At 44.3% G+C, this 13,781-nt stretch overlaps 1 protein-coding gene, 1 non-coding gene and 1 pseudogene across 2 annotated transcripts in view; 2 read left to right on the top strand and 1 right to left on the bottom strand.

Moving 5' to 3' along the window:
* Positions 1–2,482, bottom strand: part of LOC100950597 — a 6,233-nt pseudogene extending 3,751 nt beyond the window's left edge.
* A 2,450-nt stretch (positions 2,483–4,932) lies between these two features.
* Positions 4,933–13,781, top strand: part of LRRK1 (leucine rich repeat kinase 1) — a 169,544-nt gene continuing 160,695 nt past the window's right edge. The window contains exon 1 of the mRNA XM_003788630.3: positions 4,933–5,029. Coding sequence (XP_003788678.1) covers positions 4,933–5,029 — 97 coding nt within the window. The remainder of the gene's footprint in view (positions 5,030–13,781) is intronic.
* Positions 6,698–6,812, top strand: LOC111724956. The gene has a single exon (XR_002773155.1). It is a non-coding gene; the product is annotated as a U5 spliceosomal RNA (small nuclear RNA).

Here is a 13,781-nt window from a genome sequence, read left to right as displayed (position 1 = left end):
CCGCGCCCGCACCGCCCCGGCCTGCGCCCAGGGCCCACGGGGCGCCCTGGCCTCTGAGAGCCCGCGGGCTTCCGCGCTCCGCAACTCTGACCCACGCTCTGGGTGGCCGCGTGGTTGGACACGTGTGGCCCTTGCCCAGGGACCACGGCCTGACCGGCGCGGAGGGCGCGGGGCGACTTCCGTGTCACATTCCCTTGGCGTCCAGTAGTGCCTGGACCCTCGCCCGCCTGAGGGCTGGGGAGTTTGTGGGGTCCATGCAGGGAATCCCGAAAATCCTGAAACCTCGTGTGGGATGGGGCTGGGGTTGGTGGAGAAAAAGCAAGAAACAAAAGTAGGAAAATACACCAGGTGTCCACATTATTTACTCTGCCTTTGGAAAATACGAATCTTTTAACTTGGGGCGGGGGGGGGGGGGTGGACCCTGGAGTGAGTCTCTGCTGGAGGGTGGCCTGGTGATGTGGGATGGCCCAGAGCAACCTTCACCGCCCTCAGTCTTGCTCAAGGGTAGCTATTGTAATGTTTCTACCTGGTACAGATAAAACTGCCATCTCTGCTGCAGTCTCTACAATCTGCAGGCAAGCTTCCTGATCAGGGATGTGTGACAGTAACCTTAATGGGGCTGGGCATGCGAGGATATGAGGACGGAGATTTCCGGAACCTTTGCAGCCAGCTCAACCTGCCCCTTCATAGTTTGTGGCCATGAAGATTTTTCTCCCTCAAACACAATTCCTTGCAGAGTTGGAGAGGTAGAGAAACAGGGGCATATATTGATGGGTTTTAGCAAAGCTCTCACGAAGTTCACTTTAGAGTTTGCCCCATATTCACATGGTATCAAAGTACCCAGATATTAAAAGGACAGCCAGAATATGCACAGTTTTGAAACATGTTAACATTAAATGCCTGTAATAATTTTATTTTCATTATCTCTGCTAATGTCCTGGAAGAAGGGACAAATTAGGTGGGTTTTTTTGTTTGGTTGGTTGCTTTTGCAGTTTTTGGCCGGGGCTGGGTTTGGACCCACCACCTCTGGTCGATGGGGCCTGCGCTCTACTCCTTTGAGCCACAGGTGCTGCCCAGGGACAAATTAGGTTTTTAACTTAATTTTTTTCTTTCAGGACGTTTTGGGGGTCAGCCAACCTTTTCCCTCTCCTAGGCTTCAGGATCTCTGGGAATGGCCCCATTGTCAACTCGGTTGCTCATATCTAAGACCTAAAAGTTATTCTCCATTCCATTCACGGTCCCTTAAATTCAGTCTGCCAGCAAGTCCTATTGGGTCTACTTCCAAAATGTGTCCTTAGTCTCCCCCTTCTTTCTCAAGACTTCCATCCTTGTCCAAGGTATCAAAAACTCTTTCCTGCACAAATACATTCCCCCTCCCTGCCTTATCTATTAGGCAGCCAGAGTGATCCTTAGTGGCTGAGTCAGATGTATCAGTCTCCTTCAATAGCTTCATGGACTCTTCATGGACTCGTCAGTAGCTTCTCCTTGCAATTGGCATGAAAATTAGGGGAGCTCCTTCCTCATACACCCTGAGGTGATCTGGTCTCGCCATCTCAGACCACCAGGCCATTGCCTCTAGGGTCTACTGGGCTGAGCTTGTTCTCTAGCATGATGGGATCTCTGCATTGCTGCCTCTGACTCTTCTTGTGGCCTTAGAAGGCCTTCCTTGGCCACCCTCCCTAAAGCTCTGCTGCCATGCACATCCCTTGCTGTCCCTTCATCTTGTAGTCTCCACTGTCTGCATATTCCTTCTTTCTCTGTTTAATTTCTTCTTAATTGTCTCACATTCCTCACTGGAGCTTCTAGGGGTAGAGACTATGTCTGTCTTGCTCACTGCTATGTCCTTATTATAGAACTGTGCTATGAGTAGTGGCCCAGAAACTAGCAAAAGGACATCCTTAACTTGTATGTGGTTTCGGACTCATGGAGCACTTCTGTCTCCCAACCATTGTGTGCTCATTTGTAATTGAGACCAATGTATTTCTCTGTCCTGCAGCTCCATGATATTTTATGCCCACAAATCTATTAAATGCATTTCTAGGGAAGCTGATGTTAGTCAAAGGATGCAAATAGTGCTAAAACCATGGACCCACCCTCTCATCCAGGCTTTTGATTCAAAAAGGAGCTGGACAATATGAGCATTACTAACCTGCTTCACTTGGAAAGGTCCCCTCCAAGTCTTTAGTATTGTCAGGTCTTCCCAGGATCCCTAAGAAAAGACTTGTGTTTCTCCCTTGTCAGAAACTTCACAGCAATAACTGTGTGCCTTCCCTGCCAGCTTGATCAACCCATGAAATTCACTCCTCACGGAGAGATCCAAAAAAAATAGTTGTAAAATAAATGTCAAGTTCCTCTTCTTCTTTTTAATTGTTTGGGGTTATTTGTTAATGCAGGTATAAAGGGTTGGCAGAAGGAAACTGATGAGGTTTTTAAAAATTATTAAAGCAGTCATTACTTACAGAAAGCCTTCTTTCAGATGCATGACGAAAAGAAAACATGTAACTTGGAACCATGATTTGCTGCATTGATCTGAACCCAAAAAGGCAGAAAGAAGCAAAGATCCATTGTAGGGAGGGGGGGAGTAAGCAAAACTTCTACTTTAGAATGTAAGCCAAAATACTAACTCTAATTTTAAAACTGCTCCAGGGGCAAGGCAGTTTTCAAAAGGAAACTGAAAATGAAAAGGGGAACAAAATGTGCTGCATGAGGGTTCCTCTAAAATATTTTAAAGATTTTTTTAACTTAAAAACATTGGTTTTACACTTAAAAGTATGCACTTCCATCATCAGAAGGAATGTCTAGCGTTTGGATTTTTGAAAAGTCCTTGGCTATATTTGGTACCTGTTTTGGAGAGGTGTTTGAAAGCAGATGGCAACTATGCTTCTCAGTTTACGGATCTCAATGTATGATTGGGAGACTTTATTTTAAAACAGATTCTGTCTTTCTGGCACTCCTCCCTGACTCAAGCCGATTTTCTGAATCAGGTTTTGCAATTTTATAAGGCTTTAATTATCTCCTAAATTTTGTCCAAACTGATCATTTCTTTTTTCGTCTCTGGACTTTTCAGGACTCCTGACTTTAGCCACAGGAATGTCCCACGCATGGGTTCTCTTTGGTCCAGAGAGGTACAGGTTCATAATGAACGAAAACACTGGTTCCAGGCTTTCCTAGCCTCAACATGAAAAGTTCAGCCCACTAGGTTCAGGTGCCTGATTTCTAAGTTTTTAAATGAGGAATTCTTGTAGCTTTGTTCTGTAGCCTGCTCAGTGCCCTCCCTCTTCAAGGCACCTTCTAGAATCCACCTGCTGGGGTAACTGAGCATTTGCCATCCAGCATCAATAGTCTGAGCTTTTTACTTAGAAGGGAGGTAGGAGATCTTGTAGGCCTCCCAAGTCTTCACACTGTTACCGCAGGTAATGACCACCCCAGCCCTGTTGTTGAAAGTGGCTGCAGAAACTTGACCTTAGGTTCTTGAAGCAACTCTGTGAAGTTGCCAGGGCATGGGGGTGCATGTCTTATTTTTAACAGAGAAAAAACCTGCAACATGCATGAATTTCAGCTGGAGGTCACTAATCAGCTTCTAATATGTGACAGAGGCAGTCTATGTCTTTGACATCTACACTGGGCTTTTATAGTTATATATTGTCTTTGGTGTTATTTATTATGACCCTGACTTTTTAAAAAATTATTTTTTGGCTGAGCTATCACTCCACATTTTGGAATTATCTATCTCAGAGTATACAGATATAGGTTGCTGATTACCTCATGCTTTATGTAATCAGATACATTCATGATAGGAACACATGCATTTCACACCATAATACTTTCCTGCCGTGCAGATAACCCCATGCCAGGACGGAGCTGACCCTGAAGACTTTTAGGTCTGGTCCTTTAATTTTCATAGCTGGATGGCCGCTCATGTAGGGGGGACTTCCAAGCTCAGTGGGAGCCCAGCATGGAAGAACATCCTTGACCTCAGCAGTTATCACAGTCTTGTTAGCTTTAGATCAGTCTTAAACTAACTCAGTTTCCGGACCTCAGAAGTATTTGGAGGCAGATAATGAATTCTTTGTTGCAGATGGCTGTTCTGTGCATCATAGGATGTTTAGTGTCATCCCTGACTTCTACCCATTACATGCCTGTAGTACCCTCCTACCACCATCAACGAATTGTAACAACCAACAATTTTGCCAGACATTGCCAAATGTCCTGTAGAAGGGCAAAATTTATGGGGCTCATTTTTGTTAACACCCCAAACTCAAACTAACTTGACTTCATAACCAGTAAAAATCCCTTCTCTTTGGGCTTATTGCCTAACTACCTCTTTGGGATTACATGCTCACTCTGGACTTCCAGAAGAATCTGTCCTGGGCAAGGGAGGGCCTTGTACTGTGACCAGCTGTGTGTGTCTGCCCACCCTGGTTGGAGAATCAACCCTTGAGGACAGGAACCTCAGTTAGCTGTCCTGGCATCACACAGGAACTGGCTACCTTGAGAGTGACAGTGGATATGTTGACTGAACATTGATTGAACCCTTACCAGTAGGTGTTTTGTGATTATTTGGGGCTTGTTCAAGACTCATCTCAGGTAGATAAGATCTGAGCCCAGTATGGAGATGGTTTGGGGTATGTTCTTTCACTGGCCTCACCTGATGAATTTGGCTGTATAAATGGACTGGCAAGAGGAATGTTGCCAAGCACAGGCTGGCAACATTCTTAGTGAACCAGTGTAAATGGTAAATATTTGCAGGGGTTCAGGAAAGGACTTGCATTAAAAAGGCACTCTGATTTTTTGATATTTTCACCTCCAGAACAAGAAAGCTTTCTGCTCAGCCATGAGTGTGTGTCCATACCTCAGTCTACTCCACGGGCAGCAGTGGCAGCGGTGACAACAGTAGGACCTGCCTTTGGAGATCAGCTGCCTCGAGGGTTGATGGCTGGCATGTCACAGAGACCACCCAGCATGTACTGGTGTGTAGGGCCAGAGGGGTCAGCTGTATGTCCAGAACGCGCCATGGAGACCCACAACGGTAAGAGCAGGGCTGGCCATGCCTGCCTGGGTGCAACCCACAGTTCTTGTCCTATAGGGAGTCCAGGATGCATAAGAAAAAGAGATTCAACCAAAGGAAATTAAGTGCCAATGGTTTGGTGCTTTTTTTTTTTTTTTGCAATTTTTGGCCGGGGCTGGGTTTGAACCCGCTGCCTCTGGCATATGGGGCCAGCACCCTACTCCTTTGAGCCACAGCTTCTGCCCGCTTTTTTTTTTCTTTATCATAAAATATATCTTGAGATTCTCACTTAAATTCTGAAAATTGAAGGGCCATGAACAAAATTTATTGTTGGTTAAAAGACTTTTAAAATGGGAATTTCTTTTTATATTATAAAAATGATAACATGTTTAATAAAGAGAAATTGAAAAAGGAATAAAAAAATGGGGAAAAAAATCACCCAGAATTCCACTATGTCAAACACAAGCACAGTCAACATCTTGGTGAGTTCTCTTCTCTGTGCTGAAAGGATTCCCTTTAACTTTACTGTAGTTATAATGTGCATATAATTTTCTATCCTGCTTTTTTCTCTTAACATTTTAGCCATGACATTTACTTACAGAACCATCTAGCTCATGTGATAAGAAAAATATTTTATTTGGGCGTACTATACATTAATAAAATGATTGACCTAATCCGTATTTTCTTGATGTTTGGGTTTCTGCTGGTTGTCCACTCTTTTTTTTTTTTTTTTTTTTTTTTTGCAGTTTTTGGCCAGGGCTGGGTTTGAACCTACCACCTCTGGTATATAGGGCCGGCGCCCTACTCCTTGAGCCATAGGCACCACCCTGCCCACTCTTTCTCAAGCAGTCTATCCCTACCTTTTTATACATAGTTTTAAGATTATTTTCTTAATGTAGATTTTACGGAAGTCGATGATTGGGCTCGAACTTTTTTTTCATCTCTTTGCACGTATTGCCAGATTTTCCACTAGAGTTGCTTTTAACACCAGTAGAATAACGCTGATAGTGTTATTAACAATAAATATTTGTTAATCTCTTAGTACATACTGGCCACTGGGTTCAATGCCTTATGAAATAATCTCATACAATTCTCAAAAGAACTTATAAAAATAGTCTTTTGATCCCTATTTTGTACCTGAGGAACATGACGGTAAGAGAGGTCCAGAAACTTGCTCAAAGTCAACAACTCAAAAACTGCCGCCTGAACCCAGTCTTAACCCTAGAACTCTTACTCTTAAACTCTAGGCCATCATGCAGGAGGTGAGAGGGCCCATATGTTGCATGTGAGAGGCCCCGGTGTTCTTACCCGAGACCGTGATAATGACAGGGCATTTTATCTGGCTCAGTAGACATTTTGTTTGGTTTCTCCAGTATTCTTTCTCCATCTAAAATCTCTAGTAGTGGCTCAGCACCTATAGCTCAGTGGTTAGGGCACCAGCCACATACACCGGTGCTGGCGGGTTCAATCCTGGCCCTGGCCTGCTAAACAGCAATGACAACTATAACAAAAAAATAGCTGGGCATTGTGGCCGGTGCCTGTAGTCCCAGCTAGTTGGGAGGCTGAGGCAAGAGAATCACTTAAGCCCAAGAGTTTGAGGTTGCTATGAGCTATGATGCTGTGGCACTCTACTGAGGACAACATAGTGAGTCTCTGTCTCTAAATAAATAAATAAAATATCCAGTAGTTATATTCTGGTTCCTTTTAAGATCAAATAAATCTTTTGCCTTTTACTGAAGATTTCTGTGGAGAGGAATAGTCTGAGTTTTTGATCAATTTTTCGAAGCCTAACTTTAGCAAAACTAATTTAAAAGACAAAATAAATAAATAAAATGTCCAGCAGCTAATAAGGGAGATGTTTTCTGAAAGGTTTCTTTTTACATAAAACAAATTATGATATGGGACAAGAATTTGCTTTTTGACACTGCCCAGTACTAAACCGTTTTCAGAGTGCTCATTCACCTTGTATCTTAATTTTGATTTTCGTGTTTTTCATAATTTTTTCAGTTGCTTTATTAGTGTGAGAGCAAGGTGACATGGGCAGTAGGATGCCAAGTTTTGGGTAGCACTTTCATCTTTCCAGAGCTCTTATAGCTTCATTATCCTACCTCCTGCTCCTCTCAGCAGTACTGAGGGGTGAGGGTGGGGCAGGGACATGGGTCCATTTGGGACTTGCTGGGAAGTTAACTGTATCAACTGAAGGAGCACCACAGAATCACTGGGAGCTTCTCAGACTGCCAGTGTACCACCCAGATCCACCGGAGAGGCATCTCAGGGAAGGAGGTAGGCATGGGCATTTTTAAACATTCCCCTATGATGCTAATACGCAACTGGATTGGAAAATCAACCCTTCTCAATGGTCTGAGTCCCATAGAACAGTACTTCTCAATTGTAATAGGTATATGAGTCCCTGGGGATCTTGGTGAAATGCAGAATCTCATTCACTAGGTCTGGGGCATGGAGAGTCTATATTTGTAATAGGCTCCTGGGTCATGCTGATGGGTTGAAAAGGTAAAATGATGCTTTTTTAGGTTCTCAGGGATCCCTTGTTGATTCTTACAGGTCCCAGGGACCAGGCCACAATGAGCCTGGGGCAAGCCTAGTCCTACCCTCCAGGCTAGGTGTAGGACAGATAACCTGAAAATGTTTACGTGGACCAAGAGGCTATAGCATTGACGCTTCTCAGCCCCTGCTTGGTTTTGTTTTTGTTGTTTTCTTAAAGGTCTGCATCTGAGCTTTGCATTATCTCTTAGAAGGTCCCCTCTTCCTGGCAGCTGTGATCAGATGGAAAGAGCAAGCTGCCCCAGGACTCTCTTTCCCCCATAGAGTCTCAGTCACTGTTCTGGATGATCCTAAGGACACACTCAGCCTCCACTGGGTACTGGTCTAGGAGCATAGGGTTGGGATAAGGCAGGGAAGTGACACTCTATGAACCCCTGAGGGTAAGGGAGGTGTTTATACAGGGAACAAACACAGAAACCATAGAGTTGAAGTAGATGAGCAGAAAAGTGGCCTGAAATTCTTTGGAAAATTCTGGTTGTGGTTCAACATTAAGGAAATTGTATATAAGAAATTATAATAACAATTAAATCCTCATAAAGAATCTTATGAAAGCCCTATTATTTTATACCCATACTCTGAGAATTTAAAGGTCCGGCAGTGGTAAAGCAGAGCTGAGCCTGTTGGCCCCACCCCTGAGCTAACTAGCAGAATTTATTGATTCTAGGGATCATGGGTATCCAAACTTTTTTTTTTCTCCTCTGCCACACATTGAAAGAAGAAGAGTAGGCCCAACCTACCATCTTGGGCCATACATTAAATGCACAAACACTAATGGAAGCTAACTAGCAAAAACAAAAAAATAGTCTCTGCATATGTTTTGCAATAGCTAACACCACAGATAAGCGAAACAGGCCTCACATCATCTGTATGTGGTCCAGAGACTGTAGGTTGACACCCTCCTGCAGATCCCAATTTACAACATTGTGTATTGGGTTTCATTTTATAAGTATTTATATACCAATGCCACAGCCAGGAGGCAAGTGACACTCAAAGGCTATCCATGTAATCACATCTCTGTGTTGAGATTATAGACATATTTCATTTATCTAGGGTGTGTGTTTTCTACAGTGAATGTATGTTACTTTTTCTTACTTTCTGTTTCTTTTGCAATAAGAAAAATAATATATTGCAAGTTATTTTTTGAATTGCTATGTGATTAGGATCTAACAGGCATATCTCCTGTGCTCACAGCCCAGGTCAAATTTGCTTCTGCTGGCCTTACCCTTTAATGTCTTTCTGGAACAAATGAAGGAATTCTTGACTTCATATCCCTTCCCTGAGTCTCCTGCAGGGCTCCGCTCTGGCTCTCACTGGTTGAACTGGATTTTTTCCATTCCCCCTTCTCCCCAGACTTCCTGCCTCAAATCCACCAGCCTTACCCCAGGGAAGATTGATCAGCTCTGGCTGAGAAAAATTGGCTTCCAGAAGGAAAACCAAGGACACTGAGGTTATGTAGGGATAGCTCTCTCACCCTTTAAGATTTTTAGAAGATAACATGTTTGAAAATGATAAAGCTTTTGTTATCCTTCTAAGTATGGTTTTATGAACAAGACCTAAGGATGACTATGACACCTTGTTTTACTTCTGAGTTTAGGGCTGATGGTGTTTTATAATTTTTATTTGTGTGCCAGCTGTGCTCTTTCACATCTCCTACCTATCTTCACTAGTATGATCTCAGCTCACATTTTTTAGAAGGGCTAATCAGCTGCCTGGGGCCTCAGGTCTGTGTGTGCCTGTTGGAGGCCTGCAAGTGTGTTTGCAGCACCACTGTGTCCCAGGAAGGTGTGTGACAAGCTTCGCCTCGCTCTAGCAGTCAGCTTGTCTGCAGTGCAGGAGGAACATTTAGAGAACTTTGATGAGTTTAGAGTTTGTCAGTTGATAGAATCAGCTCCCACAAGATACTGGGCCTGGGCTGCAGGGAGAACTACTTTGACAAACATGTCATGACACCAGCCAAAGTGGAAAAACCTGTCCTGCCAGCTGAGGTGATCCTCCCTGGAACCTAGAGAAGCAAGGAAACTTCCAGATAACTCAGGCTGGGAGTCTCTTGATGAGACTCTCTGGACTGTGGAGGGTGGGGTGCTTGGGCAGACCTCACCCAGTGATAGCGCTCTGTCCTTAACCTCTCACCCAGGTGGTTGCTTCCTCCCCCCGCCACACACCTACACAGGTCACCATTTTGGCCCTGAAAACTATTACCCAGCTCCACGCTTCTCAGAGTACTGTCCACTACCGGGCCCAGCATGGACCTAGGGAGGAGAAGTGGCGCCCAGAGGGTCTTCAAAGCCCAGGTTGTTTCATGGCTGCTTCTGATGTCCTTTTTTCTTTTCTCCTGCACCTTTTTCAAACCTGTATTAAAAATATAACTTCTTAGTAGAAAACCCAAGTGGTTGGCTTAAGTGGGGACTCTCCCTCTCCCAAAATAGAAGTATACACTGAATTCAGAAGTGCGTCTAGGGTGGTAGCATCCCTTCTTATGGGGCCACTGTAGGCCATGCTTCAAGGGACAAATCCCTTGGAGGCAACAGCCCACATCCTTAACCTGTTCCTCCTGCTGGTGTCCTGCTTGCCTCGGCTATACCGCATACAACAGAGGAGGGGCATGCAGGGGACAGGGCTTTGTTGGGGAGGAGCCTCCCGCCAGGAGCACACTGAGCTCCTCCAGGGATTGTAGGCCAAGTCCAGTAAGGAGTCTTGTATTGAGTGAGACAAAGAAAAGGAGGCTGATTCGTGGCACAGATGGAGGGAGAAGTGACTGTGGGTGTCCATCCATGAAGGTGGCAGTTAACACAGCTGGGCTGCATGCCCACAAAGCAGAGCCCAACTTCAGAAGCTCTGGGCTTGATGAGGCTTTGAGCATTAACAGTAATCTGAGACTTAAACGGTTTCATAATTATTTGTCCAGAATGTGCTTGCTTACTTCTGGCAACAGGGAGTTGACTACCTATCGAACGATGCCGGCCTTTCTGTGGACAATATTGTTAGGAAGTTTATGCTATAGGACTCTGTCCTGCTGTTATTGTGTCTCCGGCTACCCATTTAGGCCTGTTGGAATCCCTTTACCCCATTCTTGGGGACATTAAAGGCAGATGCCTTGCCTTCCCTGCATGTTCCTTGTTAGACAGAGTAAGCCATTCTACTACCTTCATGAAGTCCACTTGGATTTCTTCCAAATATTTTTGCACAGTCTGTCTGTGGACTAATCATTAGGCCATGGTTGCTGGGGTCCAGGGGAAGAGCTACCCCTACTGGCTCCCCTGTTCCCACCATGAAAGGGCTCTCAGGAGTGCCCCCACTCACCTACCCAAGTCTAAGTGGCCCAGACCTGAAGGTGATGGCTCACCTACAGCCTCAGGCCCTCTCCTCCTGCCCTACCATCCCCACCCCATACTTGCTCCTGACTCAGCTTCCTTTATGTGGAGTGGGCAGGACAGCCCCACCTGCTGACCTCCTTACTTGCTGGGGAACAAGGAGGCCCACTTGGCAAACACTAGGCAGCCAAGAGAAAAGCTTTCCTTTCCTGCCACCTTCCCTGGTCCCCATGAAGAGGTCAGTGGTCTATGAGCAGGGAGATGCCTCTGTGGACATCCCCAGACCTCTGTACAGAGGGACAAGGATTTTCACCCACCTATCTGGATTCTTGATCCATGTGAGGTAGATCTTGAAGGATCCATAATTAGGGATTTTTATGAAATTCTTTGGTTCTCTGAGAATGAACTTCTCTCCCCACCAAAATATATAAGTCTGTACTCTAGGGTATGAATTTTACATACATTTTTGGGAACCCTGGTAAATGAAAATGTAAAGCTACCAGTATTCCTTGGAAGTTTCATATCCCTTCACCATTCAAGCCACCTTTGGGTTCAGTTTGTCCAGATTCCACTTAACCACCTTGCTATATATTGGATGACATTTGTCATAAAGAAGAAACAAGAGAAAAGCCAAAAAACAGAAATATGTGTCTCAAGCAATAGAATCCTTCCTGAGCTCATAAACCTGATGCTATAGAAGGAATTGTACATTAATCAGAAATCACATTTTCACTCTACAGAACCTTGGAGGATTGCAGTTCTTTTGCTAATTCTTGCTAGGGTTGTGCCTAGAGATGCCTTCTCATCCTCAACTCATCATTCAGGAGCCAGCGCATGTTGCCAGGTGTTGCATACAATCACCTACCTGCTCAGTTCAAGAAAACCAAGAACAAAGAATTGATGTGGGACTTCGAACTTTTCAGAGACTTAGAGATATTTAAAGACAGAAAAATTGTAGTCCCTCATTTTAAATGTAGAACCATGCAACATTGCAAGTTTGGGGTTAGAATTTGAATACAAGAGGACAAGAATGGAGCTCTAAACGTCCTATTAGTAGCTCATTTTGGACTTCAGATAACCTTGTCAACTCTGAAAACAAGCCAGTGGTCACAGGTGGTCTGGGTAAAAGGTGGAGGACTCAGCCTGGCTCTGCTGGTGGGGCTGGATTCAGGGAGAGTCACTCTTAGCGTTCTGTCCCCACCCCAGGTGCCAGGCTCAAATGGCCCATCTCTCTGCAAACATCACTAGCACCTCTGGGTTCAAAAACAAAAAGCAAACAAAAGCCCCAGCCTGATGTTGGCAAGGAGCTTTCTCCTTGTGCCCGACTCCTCCCTGAAGTTTAGGAAAATAGTTGTTCGTGTGTAATTCCATATATTCTCCTAGTGGATTGAAGTGATACAGAGAAAATCACCATTCTCCATTGTTTCTGGGGGTGATCACTGTTAACTGAGTGTTTCCTTCCTAACTTCTTCCTAAGCACATTCATGCATGTGCTCACAATTCTTTTTGTATACATTTCTGCTTTTATGTGTGTGATATTCAATTATACTTGTTGCTATACAGTTTTTTCTATTAGAGTTATGTCATGCACCACATTTGATAGTGTGTCTACAAGCATGCTTAAGTAATCCTCTAGTACAATGCCTTTTTAAAAATTTAATTTAATTTTTTTTATTTTTTGAGACAGAATCTTACTCTGTTGCCCTGGGTAGAGTGCCATGGCCTTATCATAGCTCACAGCAACTCAAACTCTTAGGCTCAAGTGATCTTCCTGTCTCAGCCTCCCAAGTAGCTGGGACTACAGGCACCTGCCACAATACCCAGCTAGTTTTTCTATTTTTAGTAAAGACAGGGTCCTGCTCTTGCTGGGGCTGGTCTTTAATTCCTGACCTCAGACAAGTCACCTGCCTTGGCCTTCCAGAGTGCTAGCATTATAGGCATGAGCCACCACACACGGCACATCACAATGCCTTTAGATTCTTTCTACATTTTGCTTATTATTGTGAGAGTTGGCTCTTATTTCATATGCCCCAGAAGAATTGCAGGATCATAGAATAAGCACATTCAAAATTATCAAAGGGGCCAGTGCTACAGAAGAGACTGCAAATATAGGAAAAGCACAAAGGCCCTGTCCCAGTGTCAGCTCCTAAAAGGGTTTTATTTCCTATTTCTGGTTTTATAATAGGTCTTTAGGTAATTACCATTTCTCAGAAAAGAAGATGCTTGCCCCTCTCTCTTGTTGATTCCTTGAGATGGTCTGTTGCCTTCCTGCCATGGTAGATGACTGTTTCCCTCACATTCACTCCCCATCTCCCTACTGTCCCTCAGCATTTAGTTCTGTAGGGTTGACTCATCTTCAGTCATCATAGTACTTGTAACTATGTAACCTCACTATGACTGGTGCCCACAAACTTGGTATTTCCCTTACTCTTCGAGAGCCGGGCCGGGGGTAAGCTCTGCCTGCTTCCTGCCGCCTCCATCTGCCTTCTGCTCCCCACTCAGAACTCTTGCTTGCAGAGTTAAATAAAACTGGAGCACATCTGTGAGAAAATTCCAAAGAAAGGGCTCATGGGAGACCCATGCAAGAGACTCCAAATTCTTGAGATCATCTTCATTTTGCCCTCCCTGCAATCTCAATTAGAAATCCTCTAATTGAGGACCCGCTCTGTTGTCCTCTGAGGTAGTGTTATTCTCACTGATTTGTGGATGACCTGGGTTTTTCTTTCTGGAAGCTTTTAGGATCTTTTCTGTAGGCTGGGTATTCTGAAATTTTATAATGGAAGACTTGGGCGAGGGTCCTTTTTCATTCATGCTTGCCACTAGGTAGACTAAGTGTGTATCCCTTTGTGGCCCGGAAAATTTCTTGTATTTTCTGTGGAGATATATATATATATATATAT

Source organism: Otolemur garnettii, unplaced genomic scaffold (assembly GCF_000181295.1).
Source record: "Otolemur garnettii isolate 467f Iridium unplaced genomic scaffold, OtoGar3 scaffold00029, whole genome shotgun sequence".
NCBI classification, from domain to species: domain Eukaryota; kingdom Metazoa; phylum Chordata; class Mammalia; order Primates; family Galagidae; genus Otolemur; species Otolemur garnettii.
The sequence above is the reverse complement of the archived record's forward strand: the minus strand, read 5'-3'. Positions and strand labels throughout refer to the sequence as shown.